The following is a 13468-nucleotide window of genomic DNA, read 5'->3' as shown; positions in this document are numbered from 1 at the left end:
AAGTCGCGAGCATAAGCTAGTAATATCTATGCGTGCCAGACATTAGGTATATTATTATGATTAAATCAGTAACCGTCACTTTTTTAACCTTTACCTAGGTAGGTACATGGCGTTACAAGCTTATGAAATTCTTGTGTAAAATTTTATTTTCTCATTCACTATAGGACTCTACATATTAATTTAATATTTTGATATTACATACATTTTTCCAAATACTTATTATAAAATAAAAAATAAAAGCTTTTAAAAATTAAACATGTGAAATAAGACAAAAACAATATATAGGTAAGTATATAATTATGTACAAACAAAATGACCAACACTACAAGAAACACTTTTTCACAAATTACCTGGATATGGTGATAAATATAATTCTTCTTTAGTCTTCTTCTAAGTTAGGAATCACGAAACTTTGTTAATTTTTGTAGCTTCAATTGCAGAAATCTTCGAGCACCACAAAAATAACAACGACGTCTTAAAATCTTACTAGATATAACTTATTCTACAAAGTTTCTAAATATTAACACAGTTCAGAAAAATTTAAGTTCCTATCACTTAATTTTTTTGTCTTCAATAAAAAGTCCTGAACACTTTAAGTTAATTTTGAAAGTCTGTAATTTGATGAAAAATAACAAAATAAAAATTAAACGCGATGGAGGAACTTAATACCACTTATAGACTATGCGGCAAAACGAGCCGAATATTTACATTGAAGAAAAAAAATGAGGTCAATCGGAGGTTACGGGCAACGCAGCCGGACGGCGCGGGCCGCGACGGGATGTGGCATTCGCATCCTCGAGCATCCCGCGCCCCGCGCTACTCCGCTCACGCCTGGACAAGGCCCGCCGAAAACCACGTGCGCGCACTCGTGAAAGAGATGCGCTATTGTACTTTACGATCGTCAGAAAGAGACGAAGCTATTCTTTTTTAAATTTACTATATTTGCAGATTTTTATTATTTTTTCGCATTTCGATATTTTATTTTTTAGTTGATGTGCTCCGCAACTCACCTGTTGTGCTTGACCCCTTTCGATCTGTCGACCGATCACATGATCGACATTTGCGATAGGTACTTTTTATCGTCCGAGAAGTAGTGTAAACTCAAATTCATTTCCAATAAGAATTTTATTATTAAGTGTAGGATTATAAAAACAATGTTGTCCAATATATTTCAGTTAAGGTATGGACACCTTAACACGCGTGTAATAAAAACTTTCAAAAAGTGAAATCATAGTAATATAATAGAAAAAGAGGATTTCTAGGTAAACGTCCATATATTGGGAAACAAATTACTTCAAAATAAAGTATAGTTTTTTATTCATGAATAATAGTATTAATATTTCTTTATAGCCATACGAATAACATAATTTTAATAATAATACTACATAAAGACTAGAGTTTTATTTTGCAAGTATAGTGCTAGTGCTGCCATTAAGCGTAGCGTCGGATAGCAGAACTAAAGATAAACGTACGTGACACTAGCGCCATGATACCTCGGCGCCGTCAATGGAACTATACACCGATGGTTCATTTCTAACGTGTTATTTTCCTTTTTATTTTTTAATTGTGAAAGTGCAACGTTCACTTCGCCTGGCATTCAACGGCCATTTTCGTTTGGAGTTTCTTTTTCGTTTTCATTGGTTTTTCACAGACGTTTTGATCATGTCGTACAATTGGCGTGTAGGTACGTTACGTAGCTTGTAACTTGTTCAATATTTCACTGGTTATTCGCGCAGTTAACCAATTCATTCAATCAAAAACCATTCCATGAGCAGATAAGGTATAATAAATATCCTTTTTATCTTATAAATACCAAAGTTTGATAAAATAAACTTATAATATTTTACACAACCAACAGTAATGTTGGTTTATTATTATCAACCTCATTATAATAGATGGCGCTAGAGGTCTTGAAATGTGCTTAGCTAACGGATATTCTTATTGGAATAAGTTGAGCTTTATGCCTGCGTCCTACCTAAAAACGGATCTTTTCCTTAAGTAGGTATAGGACTAAATCTAATCCTTTGGTGTAACACAAACTATGCAAACAAGTAATTAGGTAATTTATTAGATAGGCAGGTAATTATGAGGTATTTTTACCAAATAATCTATAAGTAGATACTAATACTAATATACCAATATACTAATATTATCATAAAGAGGTAAAGTTTGTAAGTTTGTTTGTAGGGGGTAATCTCTGGAACTACTGAACCGATTTTGAAAATTATTTCACCAGTACTGGTGTACTACTACTACTTTCTAATTTATACTTACATTAACAATGGGGCCAATTCTCTTGTACACAATCTCTAAACTAAACTAAATTAACAGGTCTAAATCTTGTGCTATCCTTTTCCGCAAGCAACATTATGAAAGGGATAGCAATAGATTTAGACGTTCCATTTTAGTTTAGTTTAGAGATTGTGCACAATGGAATTAGCCACATTATTTAATATTTTATTTCAAAAAATTGTAGTTAAGTAAGCTACCCGTGGGGAGCCAGGGCGGCCCGCTAATAAGTCAGTACCCTTATTATAAATGTGAAAGTGTGTTTGTTTGTTGGTTTGTCCTTCAATCACGTCGCAACGGTGCAACGGATTGACGTGATTTTTGGTATGGGTATAGATAAAGACCTGGAGAGTGACATAGGCTCGCATCAGCTAGTATTTTATAAATTTGTTTTAAGTTGTTTTTAATTTATAATCTTACTAGTTGATGCCCGCGACTTCGTCCGCGTGGAATTAGGTTTTCAAAAATCCCGTGGGAACTCTTTGATTTTCCGGGATAAAAAGTACCCTATGTCACTCTCCAGGTCTTAAACTATACCCATGCAAAAATCACATCGATCCGTTGCTCCGTTGCGACGTGATTGAAGGACAAACCAATAAACCAATAAACCAACAGATCAACAAACCAACAAACAAACACACTTTCACATTTATAATATTGGTAGTGATTGGCATTTTTTTTTATTTGAAAGTACCTAATCAACAGCGTAAATACATAATTATTAATTATTATTTAAATTTAAATCTAGGTATACCTAACAGAAGGCCAAAAGAGATTACTTAAAATTATAATTAAAACTATTTTAACAGAATAGATTTAGAATAAATGTAGGTATATACAATAATAAAATTACAACAGTGTGTGTATGCTTATGTGTGGGTGTGTGTGTATGCGTGTGTGAGTGTGTGCTTGTGTGTGTGTGTGTGTGTGTGCGTGTGTATGTGTGTGTGTGTGTAAGTGGGAGTGTGTGATTGCATGCATATTTAGATGTTAGCTACTTTTTTTTACGATGATAGTTTCTTAATTCCTTTTTAATTTATACCTACCATATGATTGTGGTCTAAGGGCAATATCTATTTACTTTCATCATCATCATCAACTGATTTACCTTAGCTCTAAACTATACAAAATTTTGATTTCAGCCTAATTGCAAAACCTGGGATTTGTTTTTCAAAGGTTCTACCATTCCCTTCATAGAATATTTTAACTTCATGATTAATCCGAATTGAGCTATTTGAGTGTCAAATATTTTCTAATTAGATAAGTAATGCCCTGTGCCCATTATGTTACTGTAATAGCTCGAATAAAAGTTTAATCCTAGAATTTTCCAGGAATACCTACCTAGAATTTAACAGGTCTTATTAATGGTAAAATTCTGATCTATTCTTTGATAATATTCTTTTAACTTAAAACGTATTAAGCAGTTTTGGATTTTAATCAGCATTCATTTACTGAACTCTAGTTTTTACCTCAGTGACACGTAAAAGTTCGAACAGTGAACAAAAAAATTATAATTTGATTCGGCATTTAATGAAATTTATTTTAATATTTTTAATGAAGTCCATTAGAAGATCCTCCCCTGCAGCATCAGGATTGAGGAATTGGAATCCAAAATTTTTATAGGACAATGTCGCAAAGTTCCTCTATCGACTATCGATTAAAAAAATACGCAAATCGTTTCAGAAATCTCGCAGATTTCGGTGAACATAAGTAGAAAAACACAACTCCTCCTTTTTTAAAGTCAGTTAAAAAGTAGCTTCTTGGTTAGTCCTCTACTTGTTTGTTAAAGTCCCGTCAAAATAAGTTCAGCCGTTCCGACGATTAGCCCCTTCAAACAGACCGACAAAAATTTAAAAACGTGACTCAGTTATGGCACAGTTCAAATTACCATAAGAGCTTAATTTGTGGTCGTTATTTTGAAATTATAGACAGACACTTCAATTTTATTTATTCGTATAGATATATTTTTTTCCTTATTGTTGAGTGCCAATTAGCTACTCAATTGTATTACGATCTAGCCTAATTTATGACTAATAAGTAATTTTATTTTAACCTAAACTTATAAAATTATCTTATATGGGTACACTAAGAAATTGTTCATTAACGCATCTTAGTCTTTCTTGATTCGAGATACATTTTGTTCACGTGTTCTTTCAGCATAGATATAATATAATTTTGTCGTATAGATATAATAGTATAAAAGTAATAAAAGCATTAGGTACCTATATCTAAAGAGCAACAGCCAAGTTTCTTGCTGGTACCTGCTTCTAGAATCTAGATAGAAAAATTATTTTGAACCAGGTGCAGATTTATTAGAAGATTAATAACATCAGATACATACAGAGCACGGGTCTCCTCTCAGAGTGAGAAGGGTTTTGGCCATAGTCTACCACGCTGGCCATTGTGCGGATTGCTAAACTTCACACACCTTTGAAAACATTATGGAGAACTCTCAGGCATGCAGGTTTCGTCACGATGTTTTCCTTCACCGTTAAAGCAAGTGTTATTTAATTGATTAAAACGCACATAAGCCCGAAAAGTTAGAGGCGCTTGCCCGGGATCGAACCCCCGACCTCCGATTAGAAGGCGGACGTGCTAACCACTAGGAGCTATCACAGCTATTTGAATATAGAAGTTGAATATAGTAAAAAATATTCAAGCGGTTTTTGTCTGGGCCGCCGTTGATTCTAAATAAACGACGTCATTATAATTTTAACTATTGTAATGGGTGCCTAACTGTTTACAAACCTATAGGTAACTGTCTAAATAATATAGGTACTTGGGTACAGTTCAATTTTGTTGTTTCAAGTGTTACTTGAATACACAATTCAATTGTATTGTCCAGTATGCAGAACAAGAGGTGATAGCCTAGTGGTTAAGACTGTTCGGGGAGTCAGGGGGTCGATTCCAGGCACCTCTAACTTTTCGGAGTTAGAGGTGCCTGGAAGAGAAAACACAAATAATGTTTTAAGCAATAAAGTATCACTTGCTTTAACGGTGAAGGAAAACATCGTGTTGAAACCTTTTTTTTTTTTTTTTTTTTTTTTTTTTTTTTTTCCGCTGGTAAAAATGCTATTAGGCATGCCGCACAAGGGCGGGTATGTGGGACTCACTCGCGGTTTGTTTAACCGCCATCAGCATACCCACTAAAAAACCCAGCGGTGCCGTCCGCGTCAAGTATAAGACGTCTCAGGATCCCGGATATCGGATGCGACTGAGACGTCCTGGCGTTGGGCCGGCACAAGTTTACTCCCAATGCCTAGGGCAGGAGAAGGTGAGCATACTGTCTCCTTCTCCTCCCCTGTCTTCTTCTGCGGAGCGGGTGGGCGTCGGCGTCCAGCTCTCGTTCCCGCTCCGCGGCCTCCTTCAGTGATATGACAGTTTCACAGAAGGAGGCCATTACGCCCCAGCTGGTCTCACTACTGATCATCTCGTCTATTGCATTTGAAAGTGAGAGGCTTCCTCTGAGGGTCGACGACAGGATGTGCCGCTGGGGTCCCCATGCCGCACACTCTACCAAAGTGTGATGTGCCGTATCTTCTGGTGCACCACACTCGTGGCAGGCCGGCGTCTCCTCCCGTCTCGCAATCTGATGCAGGTACTTACCAAAACAGCCATGCCCTGTAAGCACCTGCACCAGCCGGTACGTCAGCACTCCATGTTGCCTTTTAAGCCATCGCTCAAGGTATGGCCGAATCGCTTCAACCGACCAGGTACCGGCGGCAGGCGTCTCTAAGTCCTGCTCCCATCTATGGATCAGAGCTGCACTAGCCAGGGCTCTTATTGAGCGGTTCTCCTCCGCCTCTGGTCGCTCTCCCCGGGCCCTCGTGACCGCACGGTAGCGGTATATCTCGGTGAGCACCTCAGCCTGGAGTTCCCAGGGTGGGTCACCCGCCAGAAGAGTTGCGGCTGTCCAAGATACCGTGCGATACCCACGAATTGCTCGAACCGCGATGATTCTTTGTGGTCTCCGCAGAAGCATCTTGTTTTGTGGAGTCAGGGCATGTATCCATATTGGCGCCCCATACAGTGCCATGCTTCTCACAATTCCTGCGTATAGTCGCCTACAGGTGGACTCTGGCCCCCCAATGTTAGGCAACAGTCTTCCTAAAGCGGCGGCGGCATTAACAAGCTTAGTGCCTAAAAGCTCGAAGTGCTTTTTAAAACGCCATCGTCCGTCCAGGGTCAGACCCAGATATTTCATGTGGGCCTTTACTGGCACTATTGTGCCCTGTACTGTGATTTGTGCACCACGTGGTGGACCTCTGCGAGGACCATGGAAAAGGAGGGCCTCAGTTTTCGAGATTGAGACTCTCAAACCCAGCAGCCGAATCCTATCCACAACCAGTGACGTGCCAATCCCCGCCAATCGAGCCGCCTCTTCATATGTCCTTCCACGGGCTGTGACGAGGGTGTCGTCCGCATAGCATAAGAGCCTCATCCCTGGAAGCAGCGGGGCCCGCAAGAGCCAGTCGAAACCAATGTTCCAAAGCACAGGGCCAAGGACCGATCCCTGCGGAACTCCGCTGCAGACACGGCGCCGGAAAATTTGCCCGTTTCTTCCCTCCCACACGATTTCTCTGTCCTGCAGGTACGACTCCAGCAGTCGCCGGAGGTACAACGGTACTCTGTGGTAGCAAAGTGCCTCGAGTAAAGTCTCGAAAGGGAGACTATTGAAGGCATTTGCAACGTCAAGCGAGACTGCAAGGACCACTTCCCCTCTATCAGTTGCTTCCATGGTCATACTTTTCAAGGCATCCAGGGCATCCAGGGTCGAGCGGCCTGCTCGGAATCCATACTGCGTCTCAGATAGATTCGGGCCTACTGTCTCAAGGTGCTCCATGAGACGAGTGGCTAGAATCTTTTCTAAGAGCTTGCCAGTCTCGCTGAGCAGAACTATTGGTCTATATGCTGAAGGGGAATCCAGCGGGCGACCTTCTTTACGCAACAGGCATAACTTTCCTTCTTTCCATGATTTCGGGAACTGTCCAGTGCGTAAGCATTTATCGAACACCTCCCTGAATTCCATCCGTAGGAATTTCAGAGCAATGTATAAAACTTTGCCCGGAATACCATCGGGTCCCGGTGCTGTCTTTCTAGCCCGTAGGCGGTCGAGCGCTAAATCCAGTTCTCCCTCTGTGATAGGAGGGATGTCGTCTATATTCTGGCTCCCAAATGGGGGTGACATAGCCGGAGGGACGTGGTTCTGGGAGTCGGGAAACAGTTCTCCAACTACACGCCACAGGAGATCAGGCTGCAGGGTCTCTGTGATGGGTGCGCCTTGTGTGCTGAGTTTATTTCGCGCAACACGATAGGGGCGCCCCCAGGGGTCCCTGTTCAATGTCTCTAGCATCTCTTCACGGGCGGACTCCTTAGCTTTACTTATGGCTAGCTGCAGATCTTTCTTAGCCTGTCGATAAACGCTCCGCACTTGATCCTCGAGATCCGTGTTCTGATCGTTTCGCCTACGGTACCGAACATACGCTCTGCGGGCTCTATTACTGATTGCCCGGAGGTCTGCGATTTCAGGGGACCACCAATACACGCGGCGGCGAGGGGACCAGCGTCGGGTACGTGGCATGGATGCATCACAGATGTCCTTCAGGACGTTGCACAACTGCCCAGAAAGTTCGTCCACGCTTGTGTTGCCATTGCTGCTGGAAGAAGACCACCGCCGTACAATGGCCGCCTCTTTGGCCAGATCGCGATCTAGTAGACTCAGGCACCAGCGTGGAAACTGACTTGAGTTTCTGGGGTTGTTCCTCGGCCCCGGACTGGTAGAGATCTCAAAGCGGATGTAATTGTGATCCGAGAGAGTCTCCGCCTCTTCCTCCACTCTCCAGTTAACCACCCTGTTCGCAACTGTGGGAGTTGCAAATGAAAGATCAATCACAGACCCCCCCTGCTGCCGCACACAGGTATGTGCCGTCCCTCTATTGAGGAGGGATAGACCCGAGAGAAGAGCCCAGATCTGTACCGCCCTACCCCTTGCATTTGTGATAGGATTTCCCCAAGCCTGGGACTTAGCATTAAAGTCACCAAGAACAACGATGTACCCCCCCGACTGTCTATCGATAGCTGCCCTGACAGAGTCGAGATAGACTTCAAATTCCGCCAGGCTGCGGTTGGGCGAGAAATAAATGCCTACCACTACGTATTCCCCCCATTTTGCCACCGCATACCCGGAGCCTCTTTCTAATACCGTAAGAGGAATGTCGGTATTACTTCTGGTCAGAACCGCCACCGAGCCATCCAAGTCACCAACCCAGTGTGATTGGGGAGGAATATAATATGGTTCGCAGGCCACTGCCAGATCTATTCCCCACTCCAATATAGACTGCTGCAGGAGATCCTGAGCCCCAGCGCAGTGGTTGAGGTTCGACTGGAGAAAGTTTAAATGACCCGACTGATTCATGATGACATTTCAGCTTCCTCTTGCGCCTGATGGCAACCAGCGCTGGTGGCAGGCTGAGACATTAGGACCATCTTACTCCTTACTGGGGGAGGGTTGCAACTCCTACCTCCCATTACATGATCTGAGGGTAGACCTGCGTCTTTGCACACTAGGCAGCACATGGAGGCTGTGCATCCCAGCGATTTATGACCGCTGCCCCCACACCGGAAGCACAGGTCACCTCGGTCTGCAGCGGATGGGCAGACAGGCTTTGTGTGCCCAATGCCGAGGCACTTGAAGCAGCGCAGGGGGCGTTCCTCTAGCACCTGAACTTCAGCAGAGCTCCAGCCAACTCGCAGCCTCCCGGCATCAGAGATCACTTTAGCCACCTCAATGGGGCAGTGCAAGACAGCCATACCCACCCCTCTAGGCCCGGATAGCACATCTCCAACTTTAAGCGACTGCGTGGAGCAGTTGCTGACTCGCACGACGGCAGCGATTAACTTTTCTTTTGTGACAGAGTCGTCAAGGCCGGTCACCTTAAGGGTCACTAGTTTAGAGGGGCGAACCACGCTAGCCACGCCATCTAATACCGTGCGGAGCCTGTTCGCTAGCAATTCAGCCTGTTCCGCCGTCTGACCCTTAGGCAGCTCTAGAAGTCTTGCGCCTGTGGCCGCCCGGCGAATTTTTATTCCGTCGCCTATGCCAAATTCTTCCAGGTTGACCTGTTGCTCTGCCTGTTCCAATATCTTAGCGTAGGTTACCCCCTTCTCTATTGCTGCTGGCTGCAATGTGATTACGACCGCCGCGGTTTTGGGGGACCTAAGTTTTGCTACAGCCGACTGAGTTGGTTTGGCGGCAGTTTCATTCGACGGGGCGGCGGTGGCGGCGTTGGCAGTGGATGAAGAGGCTTTCTTGCTCTTCTTCCCTTTTTTAACGACGGTTGCCCAGTCAGTGACCTCCCTTGCCTCAGTTCGACTTGGTCCAGCAATTGTTTCGGAACTCGTGGGATTTGAGGCCGCTGTGGCACTCCGAGTCATCGGGCCCATCCGAGCACTTGGAAGAGCAGTAGCCGGCTGAGTTGCTGCCACTTCCTGACATTGTTTGTCGCCTGCTAAGGGTGGACGGTGCATCTTCTCAGGCAGAAGTCGTTCTTCGATTCCGGCGAATCGGGCATCCAGCATGACGCCTACTGAGGTGACAATGGACGCCTTTAGCTCCTCAATGAGTTTCTCACTTAAGGTGGGGACGGACGAGGTGTTCGCCGCCACCATGGACGTCTTCATTTCACTAAACTCTCTACGGTGGGCCTTTAACTCCGCTTTGAGGTTTTCCACCTCCTGGCGTAAGCGGCCATTGTCAGCTCTTAGTCGTCGGGTTTCCTCGGCTTCAGTCCTAGATGCCAGAGCATCCACCATCCCCTGGAGAGCGGCTGCTGAGTCCTTAAGGAGTCTAGCGTATGGGCCCTTGAGGTGCCCTGGTTTAGAGGCAACCTGGACTATGTTCGCTACGCTTTTTCCTGCAGCAGCTCGCAGCTCCTCGGCGCTGAGTTGGATGGGGTCCTCCTTTCGGAGCTCAAAAGAAACTTCTTCAGGGTCCAAGACAGGCTCAGACACCTTGTTGCTACACACTCGATCTCGTAGGAATTGGTTGAAAGCCTCCTCTTTGGCCTCTTCCTTCGCTTCTCTGAGACTGGCTCTAGCACGGGAGATCCCTGTGCCTCGCCCTCGGCCTTTCGATCTACCACGGCTAACGGATGAGGCCCTGGAGCTCTCAGAGTCTGGATCCGATTCCAGGCCTGATCGGAGCGGACTCCGGGTTCGAGAGTCGTCTCTTGGTACCGGCAATACTCCTTGACTTCGCAATTTGCGAGCAGCAGCTACACCCGTCTCCATACTCGTTCCGTCATTCATCTGTACCTAAAGGGGGGGGCGACCTGCTAGCTAAACCATGCAGGTCAGCAATCAAGGGAACAAATACAACCTAGCCTACAAATATAAACACCTAGCCTAGCTTAACTTAACTATCCTAGCTTAATTAACCTAGCTTTAGTCTATCTTAACCTAATTTATCACAGTCCCTAGGTCACTTAGTGTCACTAGGTCTCCAGCAGGCACAGGCAACGTAGTATACCACAACACCACGGCACAGGCACCATATTACCCCAGGCCGGGGCAAGTTGTTATCACCTCCGAGCACCGGCTTCGAGCACACGACAACTCACAATAGTCACTCAATAACAAGCGTCCGACTCGCTTAGCCTCGCGTCGCAATAGATCGATATCTACAGGCGCACGAGTGCGCCCGCGGGCCGCGCGCCTCTAGCCGACCGTTCGTTGCACCGAGAACACGAAGCAATCACAACACGTCTATCTCGCACGCGGTGCGTTGCGCGACTCCATCGTGTTGAAACCTGCATAGCTAAGAGTTCTCCATAAAGTTCTCAAACTCAAAAAGTTGTGAAGTCTACCAATCCACCCTTGGTCAAGATGTTTGGTGGAATGTGACCAAACCCTTCTCATCCTGAGGAGAGTGTTCAGTAGTGAGCTGGCGATAAGTTGTTGATGATGATAATGATGATGATGATGATGACGATGCCGAACAAGTGGGTAAAGGGTTTACAACACACGAGTAAATATATAGACCAGAGGGGAAGCTTCATACTAGCGGCTGGCTGTAGGTTCACTCACTCTAGCGCAGCTCGCGCACACCACGACGTGTCACGGACGCTCCGTTTGCCGCAAAACTGAGCGCACGGAGCGTCCGTGGCACGTCGTGGTGTGCGTGAGCTAGTGTGAAGCTTCCCCTCTGGTCTATAATATCTACTCGTGTGGTTTACAAGTAGGTATTATTATTTTCCCGTGAAAGGTACAAGTTACCTACGATGATATTATATTATTTAATCCACTGTACTAAAACAATGTAAAAAAGAGTCTTTAAAAGTGGAATGTCACAAAGAAAACAGACGGACAGATAGGTATTATACCTACATACGAACAAATAGACACGCTTTTGCACTCACTTACTATAATACTTATTAATAACTAGCTTATGCTTGCGACTCCGTCCGCGTGGACTACATAAATTTCAAACCCTCATTTAACCCACTTAGGGGTGAAATTTAGAAAAATCCTTTCTAAGTGAATACATACTCTTTAGAAGTGCTTTAGAAAGAACACACCCTCCAAATTTCATATCTCTAGGACTAGTGGTTTGGGCTGTGTGTTGATATATAAGTCAGTCAGTCAGTCAGGACTTTGAATTTTATATATACAGATAATATCTGAGAAATGAGTCAGGATAGGTCAGTAGATATAGGGTATGAGGCTGGTGGACGCCAGGCGGCGCACACCCGCCCGTCACCCGCGCTCGCCCGCACCGGCTTAGCGCGGAGACTGCTCGGGGATGCGGGGCATCCTCACCCCGATTGCTATCTCGACCTGTTGCGTACTATAGGTACTTTTTATACCGAGAAATTCTCAAAAACCTAGAGCGAACAAAGTTGCGTAAAAAAGATGGTGTACCTACTAAGAATGTTTTAAAAAAACAAATAGGCAAATAAGCATATCAAATCTTCTGTCATTAACTGGAGTATCAAAACATCGCGTAAAGACACAAAAAGCACGCTACATCGTAAAGTGGCGCCCCCTGTAATGTTAACACGAAAGCGCGTCGTAAACCTGCCGTCGATTTCTCCTTAACTCGATCCAGATTGGTTTTGTGTGATGAGCACCATAATAATATAACGTGTAGTGACACTTCTGAAAGCTTCTGGGCTCTTTTTACAATGTAATATACATCTCATACATATCTCTAGCATGACCGCCAAGAAATCTTCTGAGATAGTTTCTACTAGCATTTTGCTAAAATCACTTTCCATATTATTTATATCTAATCATATCCAATCATCAATATAATATTATAAAGAGGTAAAGTTTTTAAGTTTGTTTGTAGGGGGTAATCCCCGGAACTACTGCACTGATTTTAAAAATATTTTCACCAGTAGAAAGGTACATTATTACTGAGTACTTAACATAGGCTATATTTTATCTATATATATAAAAGGAAAAGGTGACTGACTGACTGACTGATCTATCAACGCACAGCTCAAACTACTGGACGGATGGGGCTGAAATTTGACATGCAGATAGCTATTATGACGTAGGCATTCGCTAAGAAAGGATTTTTGAAAATTCATCCCATAAGGAGTGAAATAGGGGTTTGAAATTTGTGTAGTCCACGCGGACGAAGACGCGAGCATAATATTTATTTAATAAAATTGGAGATCCCTACGAAAGCCGTGGCGGGTCGCTAGTATTATTATAAATGCGAAAGTATGTTTGTTTGTTGGTTTGTCACGCCGCAGCGTAGCAACGGACAGACGGATTTTTGCATAGATTAAATAAAATTAAAGACCTCAAGAGTAGAATCAAAGAGTTTGCACGGGATTTTTAAACACTTACCTAAATCCACGCGATCCGGCAGATACAGTCCGCTAATGGATAGACGAACGGACGATGGACGGACGGACGGGTGGACGACAGATAGACGGCAGACGGACGAACAGCGAAGTCAGTAATAGGATCCCGTTGACACCTTTCGGGTACGGCACCCTAAAAACAAACGTCATGAGTCTTTGAGCCAGTATCGGTAGTTCAAACTTAAAATCTCCTATAACTATAAATTAGGGGGAAAAATTATTAACGTTTCAAGCTATACAAAACCTGTTTGTAGCAGTGTACAAAACCTTTTTAAAATGGCTTAGACATAATGCGTAAAAACGAA

The 13468-nt window shown here is 43.9% G+C and overlaps 3 protein-coding genes across 3 annotated transcripts in view; 1 reads left to right on the top strand and 2 right to left on the bottom strand.

Moving 5' to 3' along the window:
- LOC117990904 (homeobox protein prospero-like) overlaps positions 1-765 on the bottom strand; it is a 145696-nt gene extending 144931 nt beyond the window's left edge. Inside the window, exon 1 of the mRNA XM_069504520.1 lies at positions 351-765. The gene's annotated coding sequence lies outside the window, so the exon portion shown is untranslated. The remainder of the gene's footprint in view (positions 1-350) is intronic.
- dsx (transcription factor doublesex) overlaps positions 1-13468 on the top strand; it is a 439846-nt gene that overhangs the window by 360605 nt on the left and 65773 nt on the right. The gene's annotated exons all lie outside the window — the stretch shown is intronic.
- LOC117990842 (uncharacterized) lies at positions 8701-10578 on the bottom strand. Its single transcript, XM_034978336.1, has one exon. It carries the CDS (start codon positions 10576-10578, stop codon positions 8701-8703), a length of 1878 nt encoding a protein of 625 aa, XP_034834227.1.

The sequence above is a fragment of the Maniola hyperantus genome, chromosome 18, assembly GCF_902806685.2.
Source record: "Maniola hyperantus chromosome 18, iAphHyp1.2, whole genome shotgun sequence".
Classification (NCBI taxonomy): domain Eukaryota; kingdom Metazoa; phylum Arthropoda; class Insecta; order Lepidoptera; family Nymphalidae; genus Maniola; species Maniola hyperantus.
Note: the sequence above shows the minus strand (reverse complement) of the source record. Positions and strands in the feature narration are given on the sequence as shown.